Here is a 23,360-nt window from a genome sequence, read left to right as displayed (position 1 = left end):
ACATCCCCTGGACAGACAGACATCCCCCGGCCCCTGGACAGACATCCCCTGACCCCTGGACAGACAGACATCCCCCAGCCCCTGGACAGACATCCCCTGGCCCCTGGACAGACAGACATCCCCCAGCCCCTGGACAGACAGACATCCCCCTGGACAGACAGACATCCCCCGGCCCCTGGACAGACAGACATCCCCTGACCCCTGGACAGACAGACATCCCCCAGCCCCTGGACAGACAGACATCCCCCTGGACAGACAGACATCCCCCGGCCCCTGGACAGACAGACAGACATCCCCTGGACAGACAGACAGACATCCCCCTGGACAGACAGACATCCCCCGGCCCCTGGACAGACAGACATCCCCTGGACAGACAGACATCCCCTGGACAGACAGACATCCCCTGGACAGACATCCCCTGACCCCTGGACAGACAGACATCCCCTGGACAGACAGACATCCCCTGACCCCTGGACAGACAGACATCCCCTGGACAGACAGACAGACATCCCCCTGGACAGACAGACATCCCCCGGCCCCTGGACAGACAGACAGACATCCCCCTGGACAGACAGACATCCCCCGGCCCCTGGACAGACAGACATCCCCCTGGACAGACAGACATCCCCCTGGACAGACAGACATCCCCTGGACAGACAGACAGACATCCCCTGGACAGACAGACATCCCCCGGCCCCTGGATTTTCCCCCTCCCTTGCAGCAGGGCAGGATCCCGGCCCGCAGCTGGATGTGTCCCTGCCGCATTCCTCTCCCGTCCCGGGGGGTTTTTGGAGGAACAAGGTTGGATCTGGAGCCGGGTCCCGGCTGGGTGGGAGCGGCCCCGAGCACAAGCACTCACAGAAGGGCCGGGCTTGAGGAGAAAACTTCCCTTTCCAAAAAAAAGAGGTTCAGGCTGAGGCCCCCCTCCCTCCGGAGCCAGCAGGGGAGGGGATGGGAGAAGGGAAAAGGGATGGGAGAAGAGAAAGGGGATGGGAGAAGGGGAAAGGGGACGGGAGAAGGGTCAGGAGCAGGGAAAGGGGATGGGAGCAGGGAATGGGATGGGAGAAGGAAACAGGGAAAGGGGACAGGAGAAGGGAAAGGGGATGGAAGCAGGGAAAGCCCCAACAAAACCCCAGGGAAGCCAGGAGAAGAGGGGGAAAGGCAACTTTTCCATGGGTGTTTAACGCTGCAGTGTGTCAACAGCACAAATTTCGGGATTCTGTTCACTTCCCAAGCTCCCCGGAATAGAGCTCTCCCCTGTGCCTGTGTTCCAAGAGGTCCCTGCTGCGTCGTTTTTCAGCAGGGGAGGATGTGATCTTTCTATATTTGCTTGCAGGACAATAATGCTGATGGTTTCTATTTTTAACCCCGGCAGCGGGGCAGAAATGCACTCGGGAATGTTCGGGGAGTGGAGCAGCCCCGGCCTGGCCGGACCCTGGAAGCTCGGAGAGGGCCTGGCCCCGTTTTTGGGCTGGGAAAGAGGGGCCAGGCTGCGCTGGGATGATCCCTCTGCTCCAGGGGGTTCTGGGGGTGGTGGCAGGAGCAGGGACAAGTGGCACCATCCATCCCCCTTCTTCCTCCCTTTTCCCTCCCTCTGGAAGTCTATTGCCAGCTCTGCGGGGCTCACCCAGGTGCTGCCACTCCTGAAATCCCGGCCCTAAAAGGCACCTCAGACCTGTGAAATCTGTACGGTTTTGGGCTGGTTTTAAAAGAAAAACAGCTTCTGTCACCACCTCCATCCTGCAGAAGGGCTGCAAGCGATAACTTGCCCTGCCAAAGCCCTCAGAGGAGGGAGGTGGATACCAAAACCGGCGCCGGCTTGAGTGGCAACCCCAAATTTGGGGGCTGAGTGGTTCTGCTCCTGCCACCCTGCCCTGCTCAGCTGCCGTCAGCAGCATCCTCGGCGGGCCAGGCTTGCGTGGGTCCTCGCAGGGTTTTCCAGCTGCTGACGTGAGCCGGAGCAGCTGAACTCCCTCCCGTGCACCTCCCATCTGGAGGAGAAAATCGGGATTTTAGGGCGGAACCCGCTCCCCCGGGGGCTCCGTCTCACCCTCAGGGGCTGGGTCTGGAGAGTCTTCTGCCATCTGGGTGTCCTCCTGGGTTTTTCTCTGCCGTGCAAAATCCTGCCCCAAGCTTTTGTGGTGGATTCGGTGGAGGATTTGGTGGTGGGTTTGGTGGAGGATTTGGTGGTGGGTTTGGTGGTGGGTTTGGTGGTGGATTTGGTGGTGGATTTGGTGGTGGATTTGGTGATGGGTTTGGTGGTGGGTTTGGTGGTGGGTTTGGTGGTGGATTTGGTGATGGGTTTGGTGGTGGGTTTGGTGATGGGTTTGGTGGTGGATTTGGTGGTGGGTTTGGTGGAGGATTTGGTGGTGGATTTGGTGGTGGATTTGGTGATGGGTTTGGTGGTGGGTTTGGTGGTGGATTTGGTGGTGGATTTGGTGGTGGATTTGGTGATGGGTTTGGTGGTGGGTTTGGTGGTGGGTTTGGTGGTGGATTTGGTGATGGGTTTGGTGGTGGATTTGGTGGTGGGTTTGGTGGTGGATTTGGTGGTGCTGTGAAGTCCCTGGCTGCCGAGGCCGAGCAGTGACCGTGGTGTGTGATTTTGGGTTGAACCTGGTGCTGCTCTCAGCCACCCAAGGGCTCTGCAGTTCTGGCAGCAAAGGGGAGAATCATGGAATTGTTAAGGTTGTTAAAGACCTCCAATAACATCAGGTTGAACCTCTGAAGGGCTGCAGTGGCAGCAAACAGAGAAAGGGCTGGCTGATGCTGGAATCCCTGCCAGGGGAGAGGTTTTGCTCTGGAGGGTTTTGCCCTGGAGGGTTTTCCTCTGGAAGGTTTTGCTCTGGAGGGTTTTGCCCTGGAGGGTTTTCCTCTGGAAGGTTTTGCTCTGGACGGTTTTGCTGTGGACGGTTTTGCTGTGGAGGGTTTTGCTGTGGATGGTTTTGCTCTGGAGGGTTTTGCCCTGGAGGGTTTTGCTCTGGAAGGTTTTGCTCTGGAGGGTTTTGCTCTGGAGAGGTTTTGCTCTGGAGGGTTTTGCTGTGGAAGGTTTTGCTCTGGAGGGTTTTGCTCTGGAAGGTTTTTCTCTGGAGAGGTTTTGCTGTGGAGGGTTTTGCTCTGGAGAGGTTTTGCTGTGGATGGTTTTGCTCTGGAGGGTTTTGCTCTGGAGGGTTTTGCTCTGGAGGGTTTTGCTCTGGAGGGTTTTGCTCTGGAAGGTTTTTCTCTGGAGAGGTTTTGCTGTGGAGGGTTTTGCTCTGGAGAGGTTTTGCTCTGGAGGGTTTTGCTGTGGAAGGTTTTGCTCTGGAGGGTTTTGCTCTGGAGGGTTTTGCCCTGGAGGGTTTTGCCCTGGAGGGTTTTGCTCTGGAGGGTTTTGCTCTGGAAGGTTTTGCTCTGGAGGAGTTTTGCTCTGGAGGGTTTTGCTCTGGAGGGTTTTGCTCTGGAGGGTTTTGCTCTGGAAGGTTTTTCTCTGGAGAGGTTTTGCTGTGGAGGGTTTTGCTCTGGAAGGTTTTGCTCTGGAGGGTTTTGCTCTGGAAGGTTTTGCTCTGGAGGGTTTTGCTCTGGAGGGTTTTGCTCTGGAGAGGTTTTGCTCTGGAGGGTTTTGCTCTGGAGGGTTTTGCCCTGGAGGGTTTTGCTCTGGAGGGTTTTGCCCTGGAGGGTTTTGCTCTGGAGAGGTTTTGCTCTGGAGGGTTTTGCTCTGGAGGGTTTTGCTCTGGAGGGTTTTGCTCTGGAGAGGTTTTGCTGTGGAGGGTTTTGCTGTGGAAGGTTTTGCCCTGGAGGGTTTTGCTCTGGAGGGTTTTGCCCTGGAGGGTTTTGCTCTGGAGAGGTTTTGCTCTGGAGGGTTTTGCTCTGGAGGGTTTTGCCCTGGAGGGTTTTGCTCTGGAAGGTTTTGCTCTGGAGGGTTTTGCTCTGGAGAGGTTTTGCTGTGGAGGAGTTTTGCTGTGCTCCTGAGTGAAGGAGGAGCCTGGGCCCTGGATGGGGCAGCAGATTTGGGTTTGGGGCCGCTCCTTTGGGGCACAGAGGTGGTTCTGGCTCTGGGGTGCAGCTGCCCGGGCTGGTCCCGGCCGGACAATGGGCGGAAGCCGGGAGCACACGCGGCTCCCGCTCCGGCTCCTCCCGGGCTATTTCCATCGCATTGTCCGAGGCACAGGAAGGATGTCTCCAGCCTTCTTCCTTTTTGCCTCAAAGGGATGTGGGGCGGGCAGGGAGAGGAGGGGATTTGTTGTGCAAGAGGCCCAAACAGCCGCTCCTCCAAGCTCGTCTGATGGATGTGTGCGGCGGGAGTGGAGAAGTCTCCTCTTGCTTTGTGAAATGCAGCCTCGAAAAGGAGGTTCTGGCTTTTGGGGATGGTTTTAGCGTGGACAGGGCTCAGGTGGTGACAAAGGAATGCTGCAAAGTCCCTCCTGTGTTTTTGCACTGCTGCTGCGGCCGGGCAGAGTTGACGCTCCTCGCTGCAGCGGAGGAGGCCGAGCTCCCCACGTGCCAGGAAGTGAAAGTAGAGTTAATTAAGACGGGAAATGATCTTAATTCGTTCTGGCTAAATCCCTTTAGCAACAGCAAACCCCAAATAGCTGAAGCAAAGCTCGGGGTCGGGGCATGGCCACACCTCTCCCGTCGCTCAGAGGTGGCCGTGACACGTCTCAGGGGGTTTGGCAGAGTTTAACTGGGGCAGTCGGTGCTCCCTGCTGGGAGCCGGACTGGGAAATGCCCACCTCGCACTGACCTGGATCCCCGCTGAGCCGGGATCATCCTGGGCCAGCCACCAGAGTCCAAACCCGGCTCTCACCCGGGCTGGCATCGAGTCTGGCCTGGCACAGCTCCAGCTGATCTCTCCATGGGGGAGCAGAAAGCTTTAAGGATCCCTTTTGGCTTTTTTTTCCTTTGTCCCAGAGAGAATGGGGATGGAGTGGGGCTGTTTTATCCTCCTCGAGCATCACTGGTCCCCATCACACTCCCAGGACTCCCCCCCTACCCCTCTCCAGAACTTTCTGACAAATCCCAGGGTCAGGCCCAGCCCCTGGAACCTGCCAGGAAAACCAGGAGCTCCCGGATTTCACTGCTGACAGGTGCCCAGCAGTGCCAGGGTGATGGAGCAACGACTTTGGGGCTGGTTCTGTGTGTGAGGGAGAATCATGGATGAGCTGCAGCCCCGTGGGGTTTGGGGTGACGTCCTGCCCGCGTGCCCTGCCTGGTTTAAACCTCCCTGTTGGGGAAATTAATCCACAAACGAGGTTGGTGTCCAAAAAGGAGACAGAGGAGTCCTGTGACTTTATTCCAAACCACTTTGGGCTGGGGTGTGGAAGCGAGATTGAGGGCAGCTTCCTAACAGTTTATCCTACTCCACGTTCCTGTTTGCCAAGGGGAGAGGGTCTGGCGCTCCTCTCCAGGCCCAGGGGGTTGGGATGGGCACCCCTGGGAGCAGGAGCAGGGCTGGAATCGTGGCTGGACGCTGATTCCCCACGGCTTTTCCCCCCACTAGAGACCTCGGCGTTTTCCACCTGCTGCCGCCCCGTGCCAGCACCTGCCCGAGCCCACGCAAAACCTCCCTGTTTATTTTGTCTAAAAGCAAAATATCCCCCAGAGGAGCAGGGGCGGAGGAGGGATGCCCGCTGTGCTTTAATTGCACTTAATGAGCCTGATGAGGCCGGCTGCCAGCGAGGGCTGTGCCAAGGCTCCGGTTTGCCCGTGAGAACCGCACGGGTGTGGCGGGATCGGGGATCCCGGAGCTCCCGGGGCTGCTCTTCCCACAGGGACCCCGAGGGACACGATGCCACCCGTGGGTGAGTGTTTTAGGTGGCTGGGGAGTGTCCCTGCAGGCACACGGGGGGGCTGGAATAAATGGGGTTTTGTGAGGGGCACCTGGAGCATCTCCCGTCCTGAGCGGGGTCCGGGTGTGTGCCGGGTTTTTTGGGGTGCCAAGTGAGCTTTGAGGGCCTGGATGCGTCTGGGATTTGGGGAGCTGTGACCCTGGGATGTTCTGAGGGCTCAATCCCCGGCGTGGCACTGATTCCTCAGTGAGTTATCGCTGCTGCCCTGGGCCCACCGCCACTTGCTCTGCTGATTCTTTTTTTTTTTTTTTTCCCTTTTCCCCCATTTCCGGGCGGCTCAGCGGCAGCATCGGCTCCTCTTTGTGTGTTAAACCCCCAGGGCAGGGCTGCTCCATGCGTGTGGAGCACTCGCACACCCAGCTGCACCCTCCGTCCCTGCCGGAGCCTCCTCCAAGGCTTCTCCTTGGCGCTCCTGGCTTTTCTTCCCGGCAGAAATCCTCCCTGCAGCTTCTCCATCCCGGATGGGATTCCCCAGCACTCCAGAACCTCCCCACAGCCTCTTGCAAGCCCCAGCACCGAGCCAGGTGTGTCCCCGCGCGGCTGTCCCTGCTGTCCCCAAGGGTGTGGCTCCTCGGCTCCAGGCAGGTTGCATCCTCCTCTGCCTCCAGGATTTGACACCTGCACCTTTCCCGGCTTGGCTGATGCCAACCCTGAGATTTCCCGAGCTCCCAGGGAGGGGAAGCAGCGCCCCGAGTGTGTTTGTGCAGGAAACTGAAAATATTGCGGCTTCCTCCCCGGGACAGAAATAACTCTCACCCTGGGCCCCAGGTCTGCCCCGGGGAGCTCCTCGGTGGCTCCTGCTCAGACACCCGAGGGTCAGCACGGGGCAGCTTTGGGGTGAACCCCCGGCTGGGCCCTGGCTGAGCCCTCCTAGGACTGCACAGGGAGTTGATTTTGTGCCTCTCTCTCCCTTCGTGGAGCTGCCCGTGCTCCTCCCAGCTCCTTCTGCTTCTCCTGGGCCTCAGGGTTTTTTTTTTTTTTTTCCTTAAATTTTCTTTTCAGCCCTCCGACCCAGCCCTGGAGCTCGAGCAGCGCTTGCCGAAGGGATTTCCTTCCCCGCGGCTCTCAGGGAGGCTCTAATTAACGGGCAGCTCCTCTTGAGTAGCCACTTGCCGGGAGTGGGCATTGAGCGATGGCAGCTTTTTGGTTTTTAATCTCAGCGCTTCCAGATCAAGCCCGAAGCCGCTTCCCCGGGGGGTTGCGACTCCAGCTGGCCTCTGACACGCAGCAATTAAAAGGATAAATCGGGGCCGGTGGCGCAGCCCCGGGGTCCGGCCGGCTCCCGGAGGATGCCCCGGGCAGGGCTGAGGGCAGCGGGGCGGGAGCAGCCGCCGAACCCTCGGTGCAAACCGGTTGGGAGCGTTTTTCTCCGGCGCTTGGGTAACCGGGGAGAGGTTCTGCAATCCTTTGATCTCTCTCTCCTCCTCCTCTGGCTTCCCTTGGCGCGGTGGCCGCATCCTCCCCGCGCTGATGTCACCGGAGCCGCTGCGGGAAGAGCCCCGAGGCGCTTCCACGGAGTCCCGGGAGTACCGGGAGCGTTTCCACGGAGTCCCGGGAGCACCGGGAGCGTTTCCACGGAGTCCCGGGAGCACCGGGAGCGCTTCCACAGAGTCCCGGGAGCACCGGGAGCGCTTCCACAGCGTCCCGGGAGCACCGGGAGCGTTTCCACGGCATCCCGGGAGTACCGGGAGCGTTTCCACGGAGTCCCGGGAGCACCGGGAGCGTTTCCACGGCGTCCCGGGAGCACCGGGAGCGTTTCCATGGTGTCCCGGGAGCACCGGGAGCGTTTCCACGGTGTCCCGGGAGCACCGGGAGCGTTTCCACGGAGTCCCGGGAGCACCGGGAGCGCTTCCACGGAGTCCCGGGAGTACCGGTGCTGGAGCTTTCTTCACCCACGGAGCCCTCAAGGAGAGGAGCAGCAGCTCCTCGTGGGGTGTTTGCTGCAGGGAAATTCCCCACGGGAGGATCAGGAGGGGCAGATTTGGGGTCGTGGTGATGTTTGGGGCTCCCCAGAGCCGCTGGCAGGTCCCGGCCGGGCTGGGTGAGCAGGTGAGGGGAAGGATCCTGCAGGGTGGGGATGCGCTCGGGGGGATGTTTCTCTTCTGGAAAAAGAAGGATTTTCCCCGAATTTTGTGGGTTTCTGTGATTCGAGGCTGCCTGCAGCGCCTTGGCTGTCCTTCAGCAGAGCCCTGTGGTCACGGCGTTCCCGGTGTTCCTCAGGAAGCCGCGGTTGCTGCGAGGTTTCCTGGGGATACCTCTTCCCTCCTCCTCCTCCTCCTCCTCCTCCTCTCAGCCTCTCCCGCGGGGGCTGTTTGGGATGGGCTGGGTGACCCGTGGGGGTGGGAGGCTGCAGGAAATGACTGCCAGAGGTTTCCAGCTGTGCCAGGGCTGTGGTGGGGACAGAGCCGCTCGCTGTCCCTGCGTCCCCGAGGCCCGGCCGTGGCTGCAGGAGATGAGCCCTTTGATTCCCCCTCTGTCCCTGGCGCTGCCCACGCTCCAACCGCATTTTGTGGGGCCCGTGGGGCAGCTCCGTCCTGCCCGTGCCCAGGATTTCCTGTGGTTCAGCACCTGGCTGTCCCTGGGATCTCCAGCTGAGGCCCAAAAGCTTTCTTTGCCTTTGAGGGGTTTTGCCTCAGCACATTCACGGTCGGGTGCTCTGAAGGTTTTCAAAGCTCATCCCTGGGCGAGGGGCAGGGAGAGCTCCTGCGGGAGCAGGGAGGAACGGGAATGAAGTTGTTCGGTGGTTCGGGCAGTGCTTGGGGTGAATTTTGTGTCCACTATTAAGGTGGACGTGGGGTTACCCTGGGATCCTCTGGACCACTCCTGGCCCTGGAGGCAAAACAGTCCCAGGGCCAATCTAAACGTGGGTTTGAGAGCATGAGGAGAAGCTGCCGGGAAACACAGACCTGGGTCACCTCCAGGAGTGTCTGGTTTAGCCCTGAGGAGTTCCCCGTGCCTCTGCCCTGGGCAGGAATCCTGCCCTGTCCTCTCCGTGGATGCTGTGGGAGCGTCCACCCTCGGATGGGAACAGCAGAACCGGGATTTGGGCTGGGACAGCCCGAATCTTAAAACCAGCAGCACACCCAGGCCCCAAAGGTGTTTCCTCCCTGTCCCTGGACTCTGGGCTGGCCCTGAAGGTTTTTGGGTCCTGGAGCTGTGAGTTTCAAAACGAACTGTGCACATTTGCGGGGAGAAAATTCCAGGGAGGGCTATTAAACGTCTGACTCAAAGGTCACGAGTTGCAAATAACCAGGGAAAGCGATCGGGGGGGAGCAGCTCGCCCTGATCTGCCTCCCCAGGCCTGATGTGCAGCTGGTTTCTAGGCTCCAACAGGGAATATTCCCATTTTTTGTGCTTGGAATGCCCAAAGAACTGCTCTGCTCACAGGTGCGCGGCGCGCTTTGGGTGTGTGGCTGAATCCTGGTTCGTGCCTTTGGTTGTGGGAAGGGTTTTGTGCTGCCCTGGTGACTTCGCCAAACTTTAATCATCGTCTGTCTCAATTTTTTTTTTTTTTTAATTTTTTTTTCTTCAATCCGGAAACTTTCTGCAGAAGGAAGTTTGTGAGAATCAGAGCAGAAAAATTCGGGTTTACCCCGGAGGAAAAAACTCTCGGGGGGGCTTTTCTTTGGAGCAGCATCAGCCTTGTCTCGTTTCGAAGCAGGAATTCGGCGTCTGGTGGGGAGGGGAGGGATCCACCCACATCTGGCTGAGGCGTAAAGCCCCCGAAACTCCCGGCCCATGAGCTCCAGAAGGAGTTATCAGAACTTGGCACCCGGCTGCTCCAAGGATTACATCTTCCCTGAGCATCAGCTGCTCTCTTATGGCTCCTGCGGGACGCGACCGGCGCTCTCTCCTTGCGGGGACAGCCGGGGCGCTGCAGGGTTTTCCCTGGAGCAACTTTCCCGGGAGCTGTTTTCCTGGGAGCTGTTTTCCCTGGAGCTCCCATCCCCGAAGCTGTTTTCCCTGGAGCTGTTTTCCCGGGAGCTGTCATCCCTGAAGCTCCCATCCCCGGAGCTGTTTTCTCCGGAGCTGTTTTCCCCGGAGCTGTTTTCCCTGGATCTGCCATCCCTGGAGCTCTGTGCTAAAGAGAGGAAGGAGGAAAATGCCCCAAACTCTGGGATTTTGTGGAATCCCGCGAGGAAACCCCTCGGGGACACACGAGCAGATGGAGGTAGGGGGACCAAGGGATGCGTGGGCACCTGTGGGGTGTCCCCACTGTCCCCACAAAAGCTGGGGCTGAGCAAATTCTGGGTGATTTTGGTGATTTTTCTCTCATTCTGGGGAGCAGGCTTGCGTTGGGGTTAAACGAGGTACCCCAGCTCCGGGATTTCCTATTTCTCGAGTTCTCCCTTTGTGATCTTTGCGTTCTTTCAACATCGTCCTTTTGGTGCGGTTTCTTATTTAAGTGTTTCTTAATTTGGGCGAACTCCCTCCGGCTCCTTCCCGCTCCGGAGAAGACCATTTTTTCCCCCCTTTTATTAGGGAGGAATGTTTTTAATCAGCCGCATTCTTCGACCCGCCTGAACTCTGAACCTTTCGCGGCAAATCAGCAGAAGATGGGAAACGCTTTTAGAAAAGGGAGGGTTTATTGAGAAATGAAAAAAAAAATAACAGCCTGGCTTTAACTGCTGCTGCACCTCGGAGTGAGCTGTGGGCAGGTGGGAATGGGGACAGGGATGGGGACAGGGGTGAGGGCAGGGATAGGGATGAGGACAGGGATGCAGGCAGGGATGAGGGCAGGGGAAAACAGGGCTGTAGGCAGGGATCCAGGCAGGGATAAACAGCACTACAGGCAGGGATAAACAGGGATGCAGGCAGGGATGAATTCAGGTAGGGATATATGCAGGGATAGACAGGGATGCAGGCAGAGGTGCAGGCAGGGATAAACAGGAATGCAGGCAGGGATGCAGGCAGGGATTCAGGCAGGGATAAACAGGGATGCAGGCAGAGGTGCAGGCAGGGATAAACAGGGATGCAGGCAGGGATGCAGGCAGGGATTCAGGCAGGGATAAACAGGGATGCAGGCAGAGGTGCAGGCAGGGATAAACAGGGATGCAGGCAGGGATGCAGGCAGGGATAAACAGGAATGCAGGTCGGGATTCAGGCAGGGATGCACAGAACAGCAGAGCTGGGATGCCGCTGGTTTGCTCCTCCATAATCTTCCTGCCCTGCTTTGTTTGCCTCTTGCTTTGTTCCCCTCTTACATAAGCCCGGCTCTGCTGACGACTGATTTGCCTCTTTAAAAACAATCAGGAAATGCCAAAGCAAAGATTTCTGCTCTGGGTTTTTTTTCTTTCTTTTTTTTTTTTTCTTTTCCGGGCTGGCTGGCTGGCTGAGAGCAGCGTGACCGGTGGTGGCCCGGGTGACACCAGCCCAGCACTGCCACCCCCAGCCCGGGGAACTCGCTGCCACCGGGTTTTCAGCCTGTCCCAAAGCTCCTCGGGAGTCTGGGAGAGGCTGCGGTGCAAAGTGGAGTGTTTGGGGCCGTCCCAGCCCTCCCTCCGTGTCTGTCCCACCTCGTGGCCGCTGGGCTGCGTTCCCTGCTCCGTTCTGTGCCGGTAGCCTGGAAAATGCTGGTAACCCGTGCCGGGGCCGGAGCACAGAGCCCTCATTCATCCCCGGCCGCGGCTTTCCCAGGGCGCTCCGGGGAGAGACTCCGTGTCACAACCTGCCCTTGCCATGGAGGATCCCCGGACTGGAGCTGCACGGATGGTTTGTGCGCTGGGCTCCTGGCCCTGCAGCTCTCCCGGTCCCAAACTGATCCAAACTGATCCCGGTCCCAAACTGTGACCCCAGTCCCAAACTGTGACCCCAGTCCCAAACCGTGACTGATCTCGGTCCCAAGCTGATCTCAGTCCCAAACTGATCCTGGTCCCAAACTGTGACTGATCCTGGTCCCAAACTGATCCCGGTCCCAAACTGATCTCAGTCCCAAACTGATCCCAGTCCCAAACTGATCCTGGTCCCAAACTGTGACTGATCCTGGTCCCAAACTGATCCCGGTCCCAAACTGATCTCAGTCCCAAACTGATCCCAGTCCCAAACTGTGACGGATCCCAGTCCCAAACTGTGACGGATCCCAATCCCAAACTCTGCATCCCAGGCCCAGTACCAAACTGTGATCGTGGTCCCAAACTGTGATCCCAGTCCCAAACTGATCCCAGTCCCAAACTGATCCTAGTCCCAGCCCGTGCATCCCAGTCCCAGCCACGTGTCCTGGTGGCTCCTGAGGGTCCCCTGGGCACCCGGGACAGGGTTGGGGACAGGGACAACCCCCTCCCCCGGAGCCGTGGGGGGATTTTGGCTTTTTTGGGGGCGGGGGGAAGGGGAGGAGCCGCCGGCCTGGCCGCCCGCCCCCGGATCGTGCGGGACGGGGTTGTTTACTGTCACTCCTGGCCCAGGGCCCGGCAGCAAACCCCAAATGAATCCAAACTGCAGAGGGAGGTCGCAAACAGCTCCCCGGGGGCAGGAGGAGCTTTGGGATGGGGGGTCCGGGTTGTGGGGCATCCCTGGGGAGGCGCCACGTGCAGGGACCTCACCCCCGAGGGTCCCCACGTGGGGACAGTGGCTCCTGCTCGGAGCTCGGGTTTCTCTCCCGGTGCCACCCCCCTGGCACCCGGCACGGAAGGGGAAAAAAAAAAAATAAAATAAAACAAAAACCCATTTTGTGTTTCCAAGCTTTGGAAAACCGCCCTGAGTTTGGTGGCCTCAGCCTGGCCGCGGGAGCAGCGGGGTTGGGACACCGGTGTCACCCCAGGGCACGTCCCGTGCTCCCAGGGTGCCTTTTGTCATCCCAGCCTCTCCGAAAACCCGCTGGGACACCCCCGGGGTAGTTTGGGCGTGTAAGGGGCAATTTCAGGTGTGTAGCTGGCGCTGTTTGCGGGGGTATAACAGGCACGGTTTTGGGGCTGTCACTGGCACAATTTTGGGTGTGTAATGGACAGTTTCAGGTGTGTGACTGAGGCTATTTTGGGTGTGTGACTGGGGCTGTTTTGGGTGTGTAAGGGGCAATTTCAGGTGCGTAACTGGCACTGTTTTGGGGCTGTAATGGACAGTTTCAGGTGTGTAACTGAGGCTATTTTGTGTGTGTAACTGAGGCTTTTTTGGGCGTGTAAGGGGCAATTTCAGGTGTGTAACTGGCGCTGTTTTCAGGAATGTAACTGGCACTATTTTGGATGTGTAAGGGACGATTTCAGGGGTGTAACTGGCACAATTTCGCGGGTGTAATTGGCACAAATTTGGGGGTGTAAGGGACAATTTCAGGTGTGTAGCTGAGGCTTTTTTGGGTGTGTAAGGGACAATTTCAGGGGTGTAACTGGCACTGTTTTGGGGCTGTAATGGACCATTTCAGGTGTGTAACTATTTGGGATGTGTAACTGGCAATATTTTGGGGTGCGTAAGTGGCACTGTTTTGGGGATATAATGGACGATTTCAGGGGTGTAACTGGCACAGTTTCGCGGGTGTAATTGGCACAAATTCGGGGGTGTGAGGGACAATTTCAGGTGTGTAGCTGGCACTGTTTTGGGGGTGTAACTGGCACTGTTTTGGGACAGAAGATGTTCTGTGGTAAATCCCCCCCGGTGGCAGGACGCTCCCCTGCCGCTGTACCAAACCCTCCCCGGTGCCGTCCCCGTGACCGAGCCACGTCCCCTCTGTGTCCCCACAGCTGCTGTGACCCCGTGCACCTCCCCACGGGTGCCCCAGGCCGTCCCCATGGACCTGCGGATCGGGCAGCGCGTGGTCAAGCCCCAGGACACGGCGCTGCTGGCCCTGAAGCAGCAGCAGCTGCAGCACCAGCTCTTCCTGGCCAGCCTGCACCAGCAGCAAGTGGAGCAGCTCGCCCACCAGCACGTCAGGGTATGGGGATCGGGCAGGGGGAGCCCCACACCCCGCTTTTGGCGTGGTTTTGGGGGGCAGGGTTGGGCATTTTGGGAGGTGAATTTTGCCCCCCAGAGCGCGCAGCAGTGCCAGAGTCTGGGCTGGCTTTGAGTTCCCCTCTCCGGGCAAGGATTCGGGGGAAAAAGGCTGGAAATCCCAATGCCAAAACGACGTTCCCAGGTGAATTCCTGCTTTTCCCTGAGCTGGAACATCTGGAGGGGTTTCCAGGCAGCCCAGGGACTTCTCTGACGCAAGGAGGCTGCTCGGGGAGGCAGGTGGGAGGGGGGGTTGTGTCTGAATCCCAGGCCAAATCCCGGTCCTGCCAAGGCCAGGGGAAGGCTGGAGCCTCCCGGGGTGTCCTCTGTGAGTGGAGCAGGAGCCAGAATTGCTGCGGGGAATCCCTGCGGGCTGGGAGCTGCCCCTCCCCGGCCGCCCCTGCTGCTCTGCCCCGGGGACCCTTTCCGGGAGTGTCCCCGAGCTCCGGTGTCACCCGCGGGTCCTGGCCCGATTTCATTGTCACGAGAAAAGCGACGGGACCGAGCGGGGAGGGCTCCTCCTCAGAGGGAGGCAGGTGGGAGGACGCACCTGGGGAGATGTCACCATGCCCAGGGAGATGTGACCACGTCCAGGGAGTTGTGACCACCCCCAGAGGGCTGTGACCGTGTCCAGGGGGTTGTGGCTGTGTCCAGGGAGTTGTGACCACATTCAGGGAGTTGTGACCACGTCCAGAGGGTTGTGACCATGTTCAGGGGGTTGTGACCATCTTCAGAGAGTTGTGACCACATCCAGGGAGTTGTGACCACATCCAGAGGGTTGTGACCATGCCCAGGGGGTTGTGACCATGTCCAGAGGGTTTGTGATCATCTTCAGAGAGTTGTGACCACATCCAGAGGGTTGTGACCATGCCCAGGGAGTTGTGACCATGTCCAGAGGGTTTGTGATCATCTTCAGAGAGTTGTGACCACATCCAGGGAGTTGTGACCACATCCAGAGGGTTGTGACCATGCCCAGGGAGTTGTGACCATGTCCAGAGGGTTTGTGATCATCTTCAGAGAGTTGTGACCACATCCAGGGAGTTGTGACCACATCCAGAGGGTTGTGACCATGCCCAGGGGGTTGTGACCATGTCCAGAGGGTTTGTGACCATCTTCAGAGAGTTGTGACCACATCCAGGGAGTTGTGACCATCTCCAGGCACCGAGACCCCCCCTGCCTGTTCCCAGAGCTGCTCCAGGCTCAGGGGGAGGTGTCAGTCCCACGGATGAACTGGGATTTCCCTCCTATCACAGACTTTTTTTTCCCCCCTTTTTTCCGCCCTCCTTTACTACTCGACAAAGATTTTTTTTTTTTTTTATTTTGCAACACGGCCAGGACGTGTCCAGACACCCTGAGAGGAGGCGGCGAGTGGGAGCAGACAGGTTTTGAGTTTTACGATGTCCCCGGGGAGAGCAAAGCGTCCCCGGAGACCAAAACGTGTCGGGTTTGTTGTGGTGGAACAACTTCGCACGTTCCCATCAGCCGGAGTGACACGAGGGACTCTCCCGGATGTGCTCTGCCACCGTGTCCCCTTGCCAGGGAGGGCTCGGGGTGGGTCCCATGCCCACGTCCTTGTCCCACAGGTGGCCATGGAGTCCCCTCACCGCGAGGCTGAGCCGGGGCAGCAGGAGCAGGAGCTGCGGCAGATCCTCAACAAGGACAAGAGCAAGAGGAGTAAGGGCTCCCTGTGCCCTGGGGGGGGACCAGAGGGGCTTTGGGGAGGGGGCTCGGGGGGGTTCAGCCCCTCCCTGGACCAAGCTCTGCCTTCCCGTGGGGGTAAGGGGTGGGAGAACATCTGCAGAGCGGGGCTGCAGACCCTGCTGGGACCCCCGGGCTGCGTTACGGGCTCCATTCGGGTGACAGACCCCACTGGACCCCCGGGATGGGTTTTCAGACCCCCAGGATGGGTTTTCAGACCCCCAGGATGGGTTATGGGCCCCCTTCGGGTGACAGACGCCACTGGGACCCCCAGGATGGGTTTTCAGACCCCCAGGATGGGTTATGGGCCCCCTTCGGGTGACAGACGCCACTGGGACCCCCAGGATGGGTTTTCAGACCCCCGGGCTGGGTTTTCAGACCCCCAGGATGGGTTTTCAGACCCCACCCATCCACCAAACCCCACTGGGACCCCCGGGCTGGGTTACAGACCCCATTCAGGTGATAAACCCCGGTGGGATCCCCGGGATGGATTTGCACACCCCATTCAGGTGACAGAGCCTGGTGCGACCCCCAGGCTGGGTTTTCAGACCCCCAGGCTGGGTTTGCAGCCCCCACCCACCCTCCAGACCCCCCCGGGACCCCCGGGCTGGGTTTGCAGTCCCCTTGGCTGGCTTTGCAGCCCCCACCCACCCTCCAGACCCCCCGGGACCCCCGGGCCGGGTTTGCAGCCCCCACCCACCCTGCAGACCCCCCCGGGACCCCCGGGTTGGGTTTGCAGCCCCCCCCCGAGCCGCGATCCCCCGGCGCCCTCTGGTGCCGGCGCTGGAGGAGCCGCCGGGGCCTCTCTCCCAATTTTGGGATGCGCGGGGCTCCGCATGGCACCTGATTCATTATTAATTAATTCATTAATTAATCAACTTGCGCTGGGACGCCGGCACAGATCGGTGGGGCAAGCACGGAGCGTTCCTGCCGGGCCAGGCCGATCGGGAATGGGATGGGGACAGACCCCGCTGTGCCTCTCGGGGCGGGGAGGGGTCTCCAGCCATCCTGCTGGCCCTCCCGGAGCCCTGGGGTCGCGATTGTGCCCTCAGGGACCCCCCTGAGCCCCGCGGGGTCACCGTGGTCACGGCGGTCACCGTGCAGGTGCTGTGGCCAGCACGGTGGTGAAGCAGAAGTTGGCCGAGGTCATCCTGAAGAAGCAGCAGGCGGCTCTGGAGAGGACCAGCAACGCCCCCGCGGCGGCCCTGCCCTACAGGTAAAGCGTCGGCACCTTCTGTCCCCTGCCAGGACCTGGCTGGAACTCTCTGTCACCTGGTAGGACCTGCCCCTGTCCCTGCACCCTTGCTCCCTGCCAGGACCTGGCTGGAACCCTCTGCCTCCAGGCAGGACCTGTCCCTGCCCCTGCTCAGCACGCTCTGCTCCCTGCCAGGACCTGTCCCTGCTCTGCACTCTCTGTTCCCTGGCAGGACCTGTCCCTGCCCTGCTCTGCACTCTCTGCTCCCAGGACCTGTCCTGCACCCTCTGCGCCCTGGCAGGACCTGTCCCTGCCCTGCACCCTCTGTTCCCTGCCAGGACCTGTCCCTGCCCTGCACCCTCTGCCCCCAGGCAGGACCTTTCCCTGCCCTGCATCCTCTGCTCCCTGCCTGGACCTGTCCCTGCCCTGCACCCTCTGCGCCCTGGCAGGACCTGTCCCTGCTCTGCACTCTCTGTTCCCTGGCAAGACCTTTCCCTGCCCTGCACCCTCTGCTCCCTGCCAGGACCTTTCCCTGCTCTGCACTCTCTGTTCCCTGGCAGGACCTTTCCCTGCTCTGCACCCTCTGCCCCCTGGCAGGACCTGTCCCTGCTCTGCACTCCCTGCCAGGACCTGCCCCTGCCCTGCACGCTCTGCACTCCCTGCCAGGACCTGTCCCTGCCCTGCACCCTCTGCCCCCAGGCAGGACCTTTCCCTGCCCTGCATCCTCTGCTCCCTGCCTGGACCTGTCCCTGCCCTGCACCCTCTGCGCCCTGGCAGGACCTGTCCCTGCTCTGCACTCTCTGTTCCCTGGCAGGACCTTTCCCTGCCCTGCACCCTCTGCTCCCTGCCAGGACCTTTCCCTGCTCTGCACTCTCTGTTCCCTGGCAGGACCTTTCCCTGCTCTGCACCCTCTGCTCCCTGGCAGGACCTGTCCCTGCTCTGCACTCCCTGCCAGGACCTGCCCCTGCCCTGCACGCTCTGCACTCCCTGCCAGGACCTGTCCCTGCCCGGCTCCTCCGCAGCAGCAGCTGGGAAGGGGCTCTGCCCTCTCCCCGCAGGTCTCTGGAGCCCCTGGAGCCCGAGGGCCCCTCCCCTGCCATGCTCGGCACCTTCCTGTCCCCCGTGCCCAGCACTTCTCTGGACCCACCCGAGCATTTTCCGCTGCGGAAAACAGGTAAGGCCTCGGGGATGTCCCCGTGTCCCTCAAAGCCTCGGGGATGTCCCCGTGTCCCTCAAAGCCTTGGGAGTGTCCCCATGTCCCTTAAAGCCTCAGGGATGTCCCCATACCCCTCAAAGCTTTGGGAGTGTCCCCGTGTCCCTCAAAGCCTCAGGGATGTCCCCATACCCCTCAAAGCTTTGGGAGTGTCCCCGTGTCCCCCAAACTGTGGGAACGTCCCCGTGTACCTCAAACCTCGGGAATGTCCCCAGTGTCCCCTTGGTCCCTGTGTCCCCATGTCCCTCAAAGCCTCAGGGATGTCTCTATATCCCTCAAAACCTTGGGACTGTCCCCAGTGTCCCTGGTCCCCGTGTCCCTTTGTCCCTCAAAGCCTGGGGAGCGTCCCCATGTCCCTCAAAGCCTGGGGAGCGTCCCCATGTCCCTCAAACCTCGGGAGTGTCCCCATGTCCCTGATCCCTGCCCGGAGCCGGGGCCTGTCCCCACGGAGCCCGTTCAGGTGGGCTCAGGACTGTTCCCCTGACCCCGGCAGCGTCCGAGCCCAACCTGAAGGTTCGGTGCAAGCCCAGGAAGTGCCTGGACCGGCGCAAGAACCCGCTGACCCGCAAGGAGAGCGCTCCCCCCTCGCTGAAGAGACGCCCGCCCGAGGCCATCGGTGAGGGCTCTGCCTGGACGGGCTGTCCGGCTTTGGGAAGGCGGGGAGGGGCTGGAGCTTCCCTTGGAATGGAGAATTATCATAATTATTATCGTTTCATCCCCTCACCCCACCCCGTGTCCGTCCCCTTGCCCCACATCCATCCCCTCTCCCCGTGTCTGTCCCCTCACCCTATGTCCATCCCTGTGTCCATCCCCTCACCCTGCGTCCCTGACCCCGTGTCCATTCCCTGACTGACCCCGTCCCCTTGACCCCGTGTCCGTCCCCTCACCCCGTGTCCATCCCCGTGTCCATCCCCTCACCCCGTGTCCGTCCCCTCGCCCCATGTCCATCCCCTCACCCCATGTCCATTCCTGTGTCCATACCCTCACCCCGTGTCCATCCCCTCACCCCATGTCCATCCCCTCACCCCATGTCCATCCCTGTGTCCATCCCCTCACCCCGTGTCCGTCCCCTCGCCCCATGTCCATCCCCTCACCCCATGTCCATTCCTGTGTCCATCCCCTCACCCCGTGTCCATCCCCTCACCCCATGTCCATCCCCGTGTCCATTCCCTCACCCCGTGTCCATCCCCGTGTCCATTCCCTCACCCCGTGTCCATCCCTGTGTCCATCCCCTCACCCCGTGTCCATCCCCGTGTCCATTCCCTCACCCCGTGTCCATCCCCGTGTCCATTCCCTCACCCCGTGTCCATCCCTGTGTCCATCCCCTCACCCCGTGTCCATCCCCGTGTCCATCCCCGTGTCCATCCCCGTGTCCATCCCCTCACCCCATGTCCATCCCCGTGTCCATTCCCTCACCCCGTGTCCATCCCCGTGTCCATCCCCGTGTCCATCCCCTCACCCCGTGTCCATCCCCTGACCCAATGTCCCTCACCCCATGTCCATCCCCGTGTCCATCCCCTTACCCCGTGTCCATCCCCTGGCCCTGTGTCCCTCACCCCACCCCATGTCCATCCCCTCACCCCGTGTCCATCCCCGTGTCCATCCCCTCACCCCGTGTCCATCCCCTGGCCCCATGTCCCTCACCCCGTGTCCATCCCCCGGCCCCGTGTCCCTCACCCCCCCGTGTCCATCCCCTCACCCTGCATCCCTGCCCCCGTGTCCGTCCCCTGGGCCCGTGTCCGTGTGTCCCTGTCCCAGACTCGTCCCCCAGCAGCAGCAGCACCCCCGTTTCGGGCTGCAGCTCCCCCAACGACAGCCTGCCCGCCGAGCACGCGGCGCTGCCCGCCCCGGGCGTGCCCCACGAGGTGAGCTCGGCCGGCCTCGGGGTGTCCCCTCTCCTTGGGGGGCTCGGGGGGGGACACGACCCCAGCCCCGAGCCCCCTGCCCGGAGCCGCCCTTCCCTGCTCTCCCTGGATGCTGGGATGCCCTGGGATGTTCTGGGATTCCCTGGGATGCCCTGGGATGTTCTGGGATTCCCTGGGATGCCCCAGGATTCTCTCTCTGCTCCAGGACGGTTCTTCCCAGCCCGGCACTCCTCCCACACTCACCCCTCCCTTCGGGGCGCATTTCCCCTCGGCCACCTCCTGTCCCATGGGTGTCCCCAAGGCTGTCCCCGCTGTCCCTGTCCCCAGGGCTGTCCCTGCTGTCCCTGTCCCCGTTGTCCCTGTCCCCAGGGCTGTCCCCAGGGCTGTCCCTGTCCCCGGGGCTGTCCCCAGAGCTGTCCCCACTGTCCCTGTCCCCGTTGTCCCTGTCCCCAGGGCTGTCCCCGCTGTCCCCACTGTCCCTGTCCCCGCTGTCCCTGTCCCCAGGGCTGTCCCCAGGGCTGTCCCTGCTGTCCCCGCTGTCCCTGTCCCCGCTGTCCCTGTCCCCAGGGCTGTCCCCAGGGCAGCAGGGCTGTCTCTGCTGTCCCTGTCCCCAGGGCTGTCCCCAGGGCTGTCCCCGCTGTCCCTGTCCCCAGGGCTGTCCCCAGGGCTGTCCCCAGGGCTGTCCCTGTCCCCAGGGCTGTCCCCAGGGCTGTCCCTGTCCCCAGGGCTGTCCCCGCTGTCCCTGTCCCCAGAGCTGTCCCCATCCCCAGGGCTGTCCCCGCTGTCCCTGTCCCCGGGGCTGTCCCCAGGGCTGTCCCCAGGGCTGTCCCCGCTGTCCCTGTCCCCAGGGCTGTCCCCAGGGCTGTCCCCAGGGCTGTCCCTGTCCCCAGGGCTGTCCCCAGGGCTGTCCCCATCCCCAGGGCTGTCCCCGCTGTCCCTGTCCCCAGAGCTGTCCCCATCCCCAGGGCTGTCCCCGCTGTCCCTGTCCCCGGGGCTGTCCCCAGGGCTGTCCCCAGGGCTGTCCCCATCCCCAGGGCTGTCCCCGCTGTCCCTGTCCCCGGGGCTGTCCCCAGGGCTGTCCCCGCTGTCCCTGTCCCCAGGGCTGTCCCCGCTGTCCCTGTCCCCAGAGCTGTCCCCATCCCCAGGGCTGTCCCCGCTGTCCCTGTCCCCGGGGCTGTCCCCAGGGCTGTCCCCGCTGTCCCTGTCCCCAGGGCTGTCCCCAGGGCTGTCCCCAGGGCTGTCCCTGTCCCCGAGTGGGCTCAGGGCGCTGAGGGCCGCCGTTGGGCGCAGGCCCCGCTGGCGCAGCGGCTGCTGCTGCAGGAGAGTTCCCTGGCGCAGTTTGCCCTGCAGGGCGCCGCGTCCCTGCCGGCCATCACCCTGGGGCTGCCGGCCACCGCCACCGCCAGCGCCAGGGTAGGTGACCACTGGGTGACCCCACACCCCTGTGGGGTTTTCTTTGGGGTTTGGGCTTCCTGGTGCTGCCCACGGGTGGTGAAACTCCTGGGGCTCTGAGCCCAGATCTTCGGAGTGTCCTCAAGACTCTGCCCTGATGGACAGTTAATGGAGAGAGACAGCCTTGGTCTTGGTGTCCGGAAAGGAATTTTTATAATGTGAAAATGATTGTGTTATTTAAATATAATTAATATTAATTATGTATGGCTATTTATTACGTAATAATTAGTATAATATATAAAACATTATGTATGTCATATTATATTACATTACATTTTATCTTATTATATCTTATTTTATTATATTCATACATATTTGCATATTTATACACTTAATATTTATATATGATAGAGTATATTAATTTGAATATATTTATATATAAATAACGTATTATGTGTAATATGATATATTATACCTTATATATTTTTATATTTTATATATTATGAGAGATATGTAATATAGTATATTCTTTTATATTTTTATATATTATATTATTATAGATAATATATAATAATTTTCTATATTTATGTATATAATCATATATAATATAATAATTAAATTACTAAGTGATTATAATTATTTTAATAATTTAATATAGTAATGAAAGCAAAGCACTAGAACGTGGTGGTGTGTCCTTGTCCCTGACCCTGCCCCTGTCCCCGCAGGGTGACGCCGAGCGCCGGGCGCTGCCCAGCCTGGCTCACCGTGTGCCCGTGCTGCCGGGGCACTCGCCCGTCTTCATCCCGGCCAGCCTGGAGCAGCACGAGCCCGGCGGGCCCCTGTCCCCCCGGCTGCAGCCCGTCATCATCCTCGAGCCCTCGGTCACCCACGCTCCGCTGGTGGCGGGTGAGTCTTGGGGTTTTTGTGTCTTTTCTTCGTGTTAGAGACGGGATTAATGCTCGGGAGGCGCCGTGTTTGTGGTTGGACTCGGTGTGGAGAACTCAGGGTTTGTAAGACTGTAATATAATAATTATATTTTATATAAATATTATATTATATTACATTATATGGTATTATTTTATAATAATATTTTATATTGTATTGCATTAAATATATCATTATATGTGATATGACAGAGAATATAATATACATTATATATATAAATTATAGATAATGTATTATATTAATGGTACATTGTATTAACGGTATATTTATATTAATGGTATATTATATTAATGGTATATTATATTGTATTATATTAATGGTATATTATATTGTATTATATTATATTATATTATAAATATTACATTATATTGCATTATATTATGAATATTATATTATATCATATCATATCATATTATGAATATTATATTATATTGTATTTATTCTTATTTATAACGCAATATAAATAAGAATTAATAAACACTTAAGTCCAAACACAAAACACCACCCCGAAACCTTTAATCCCAACTAATCCTAAACACCCCCGTGCTACCAACCCTGAGAACACCGGTGTCACCTGTGCCACCTGTCCCTGCTGTCCCTTGCAGTGCCGGGCCTGGGGACCGTCCCCTTCTCCTTCGCCCCGTCCCTGATCCCGGCCGAGCGCCTGTCCCTGCCCGGCCACCACAAACCGCTGGGCAGGACCCGCTCGGAGCCGCTGCCGCAGAGCCCCAAGGCCATCCAGCAGCACCTGCTCTTCCAGCAGCACCACGCCCACTTCCTCGACAGGCTCAAGCAGCAGACGCACCTGGGCAAGGTGAGAGCCCCGCTCCGGGCCTGGGGGTGGCGCTGGGGTGGGGTGACAGCGGTGACATGGGTGTGGTGACACCGTGTCCAGGCTCACGGGGGGCACAGCTCAGCTGTCCCTGGGCTGTGGTGACCCAGGTGTGGTGACACCGTGTCCAGATTCACAGAGGGCACAGCTCAGCTGTCCCTGGGCTGTGGTGACCCAGGTGTGGTGACACCATGTCCAGGCTCACGGAGGGCACAGCTCAGCTGTCCCTGGGCTGTGGTGACCCAGGTGTGGTGACATCGGTGTGGTGACACTGTGTCCAGGCTCACAGGGGGCACAGCTCAGCTGTCCCTGGGCTGTGGTGACCCAGGTGTGGTGACCCAGGTGTGGTGACACCGTGTCCAGATTCACAGAGGGCACAGCTCAGCTGTCCCTGGGCTGTGGTGACCCAGGTGTGGTGACACCATGTCCAGGCTCACGGAGGGCACAGCTCAGCTGTCCCTGGGCTGTGGTGACCCAGGTGTGG

At 59.6% G+C, this 23,360-nt stretch overlaps 1 protein-coding gene across 1 annotated transcript in view; it reads left to right on the top strand.

Moving 5' to 3' along the window:
* HDAC7 (histone deacetylase 7) overlaps positions 1 to 23,360 on the top strand; it is a 44,502-nt gene that overhangs the window by 7,672 nt on the left and 13,470 nt on the right. Inside the window, 9 exon segments of the mRNA XM_066207359.1 lie at positions 13,490 to 13,680; positions 15,320 to 15,410; positions 16,539 to 16,650; positions 17,688 to 17,803; positions 18,336 to 18,458; positions 19,601 to 19,707; positions 20,998 to 21,120; positions 21,825 to 22,005; positions 22,650 to 22,858. Coding sequence (XP_066063456.1) covers positions 13,490 to 13,680; positions 15,320 to 15,410; positions 16,539 to 16,650; positions 17,688 to 17,803; positions 18,336 to 18,458; positions 19,601 to 19,707; positions 20,998 to 21,120; positions 21,825 to 22,005; positions 22,650 to 22,858 — 1,253 coding nt within the window.

This window comes from Chamaea fasciata, unplaced genomic scaffold (genome assembly GCF_029207755.1).
Source record: "Chamaea fasciata isolate MVZ Bird 193981 ecotype frontalis unplaced genomic scaffold, bChaFas1.0.hap1 SCAF_41, whole genome shotgun sequence".
NCBI classification, from domain to species: Eukaryota; Metazoa; Chordata; class Aves; order Passeriformes; family Sylviidae; genus Chamaea; species Chamaea fasciata.
Note: the sequence above shows the minus strand (reverse complement) of the source record. Positions and strands in the feature narration are given on the sequence as shown.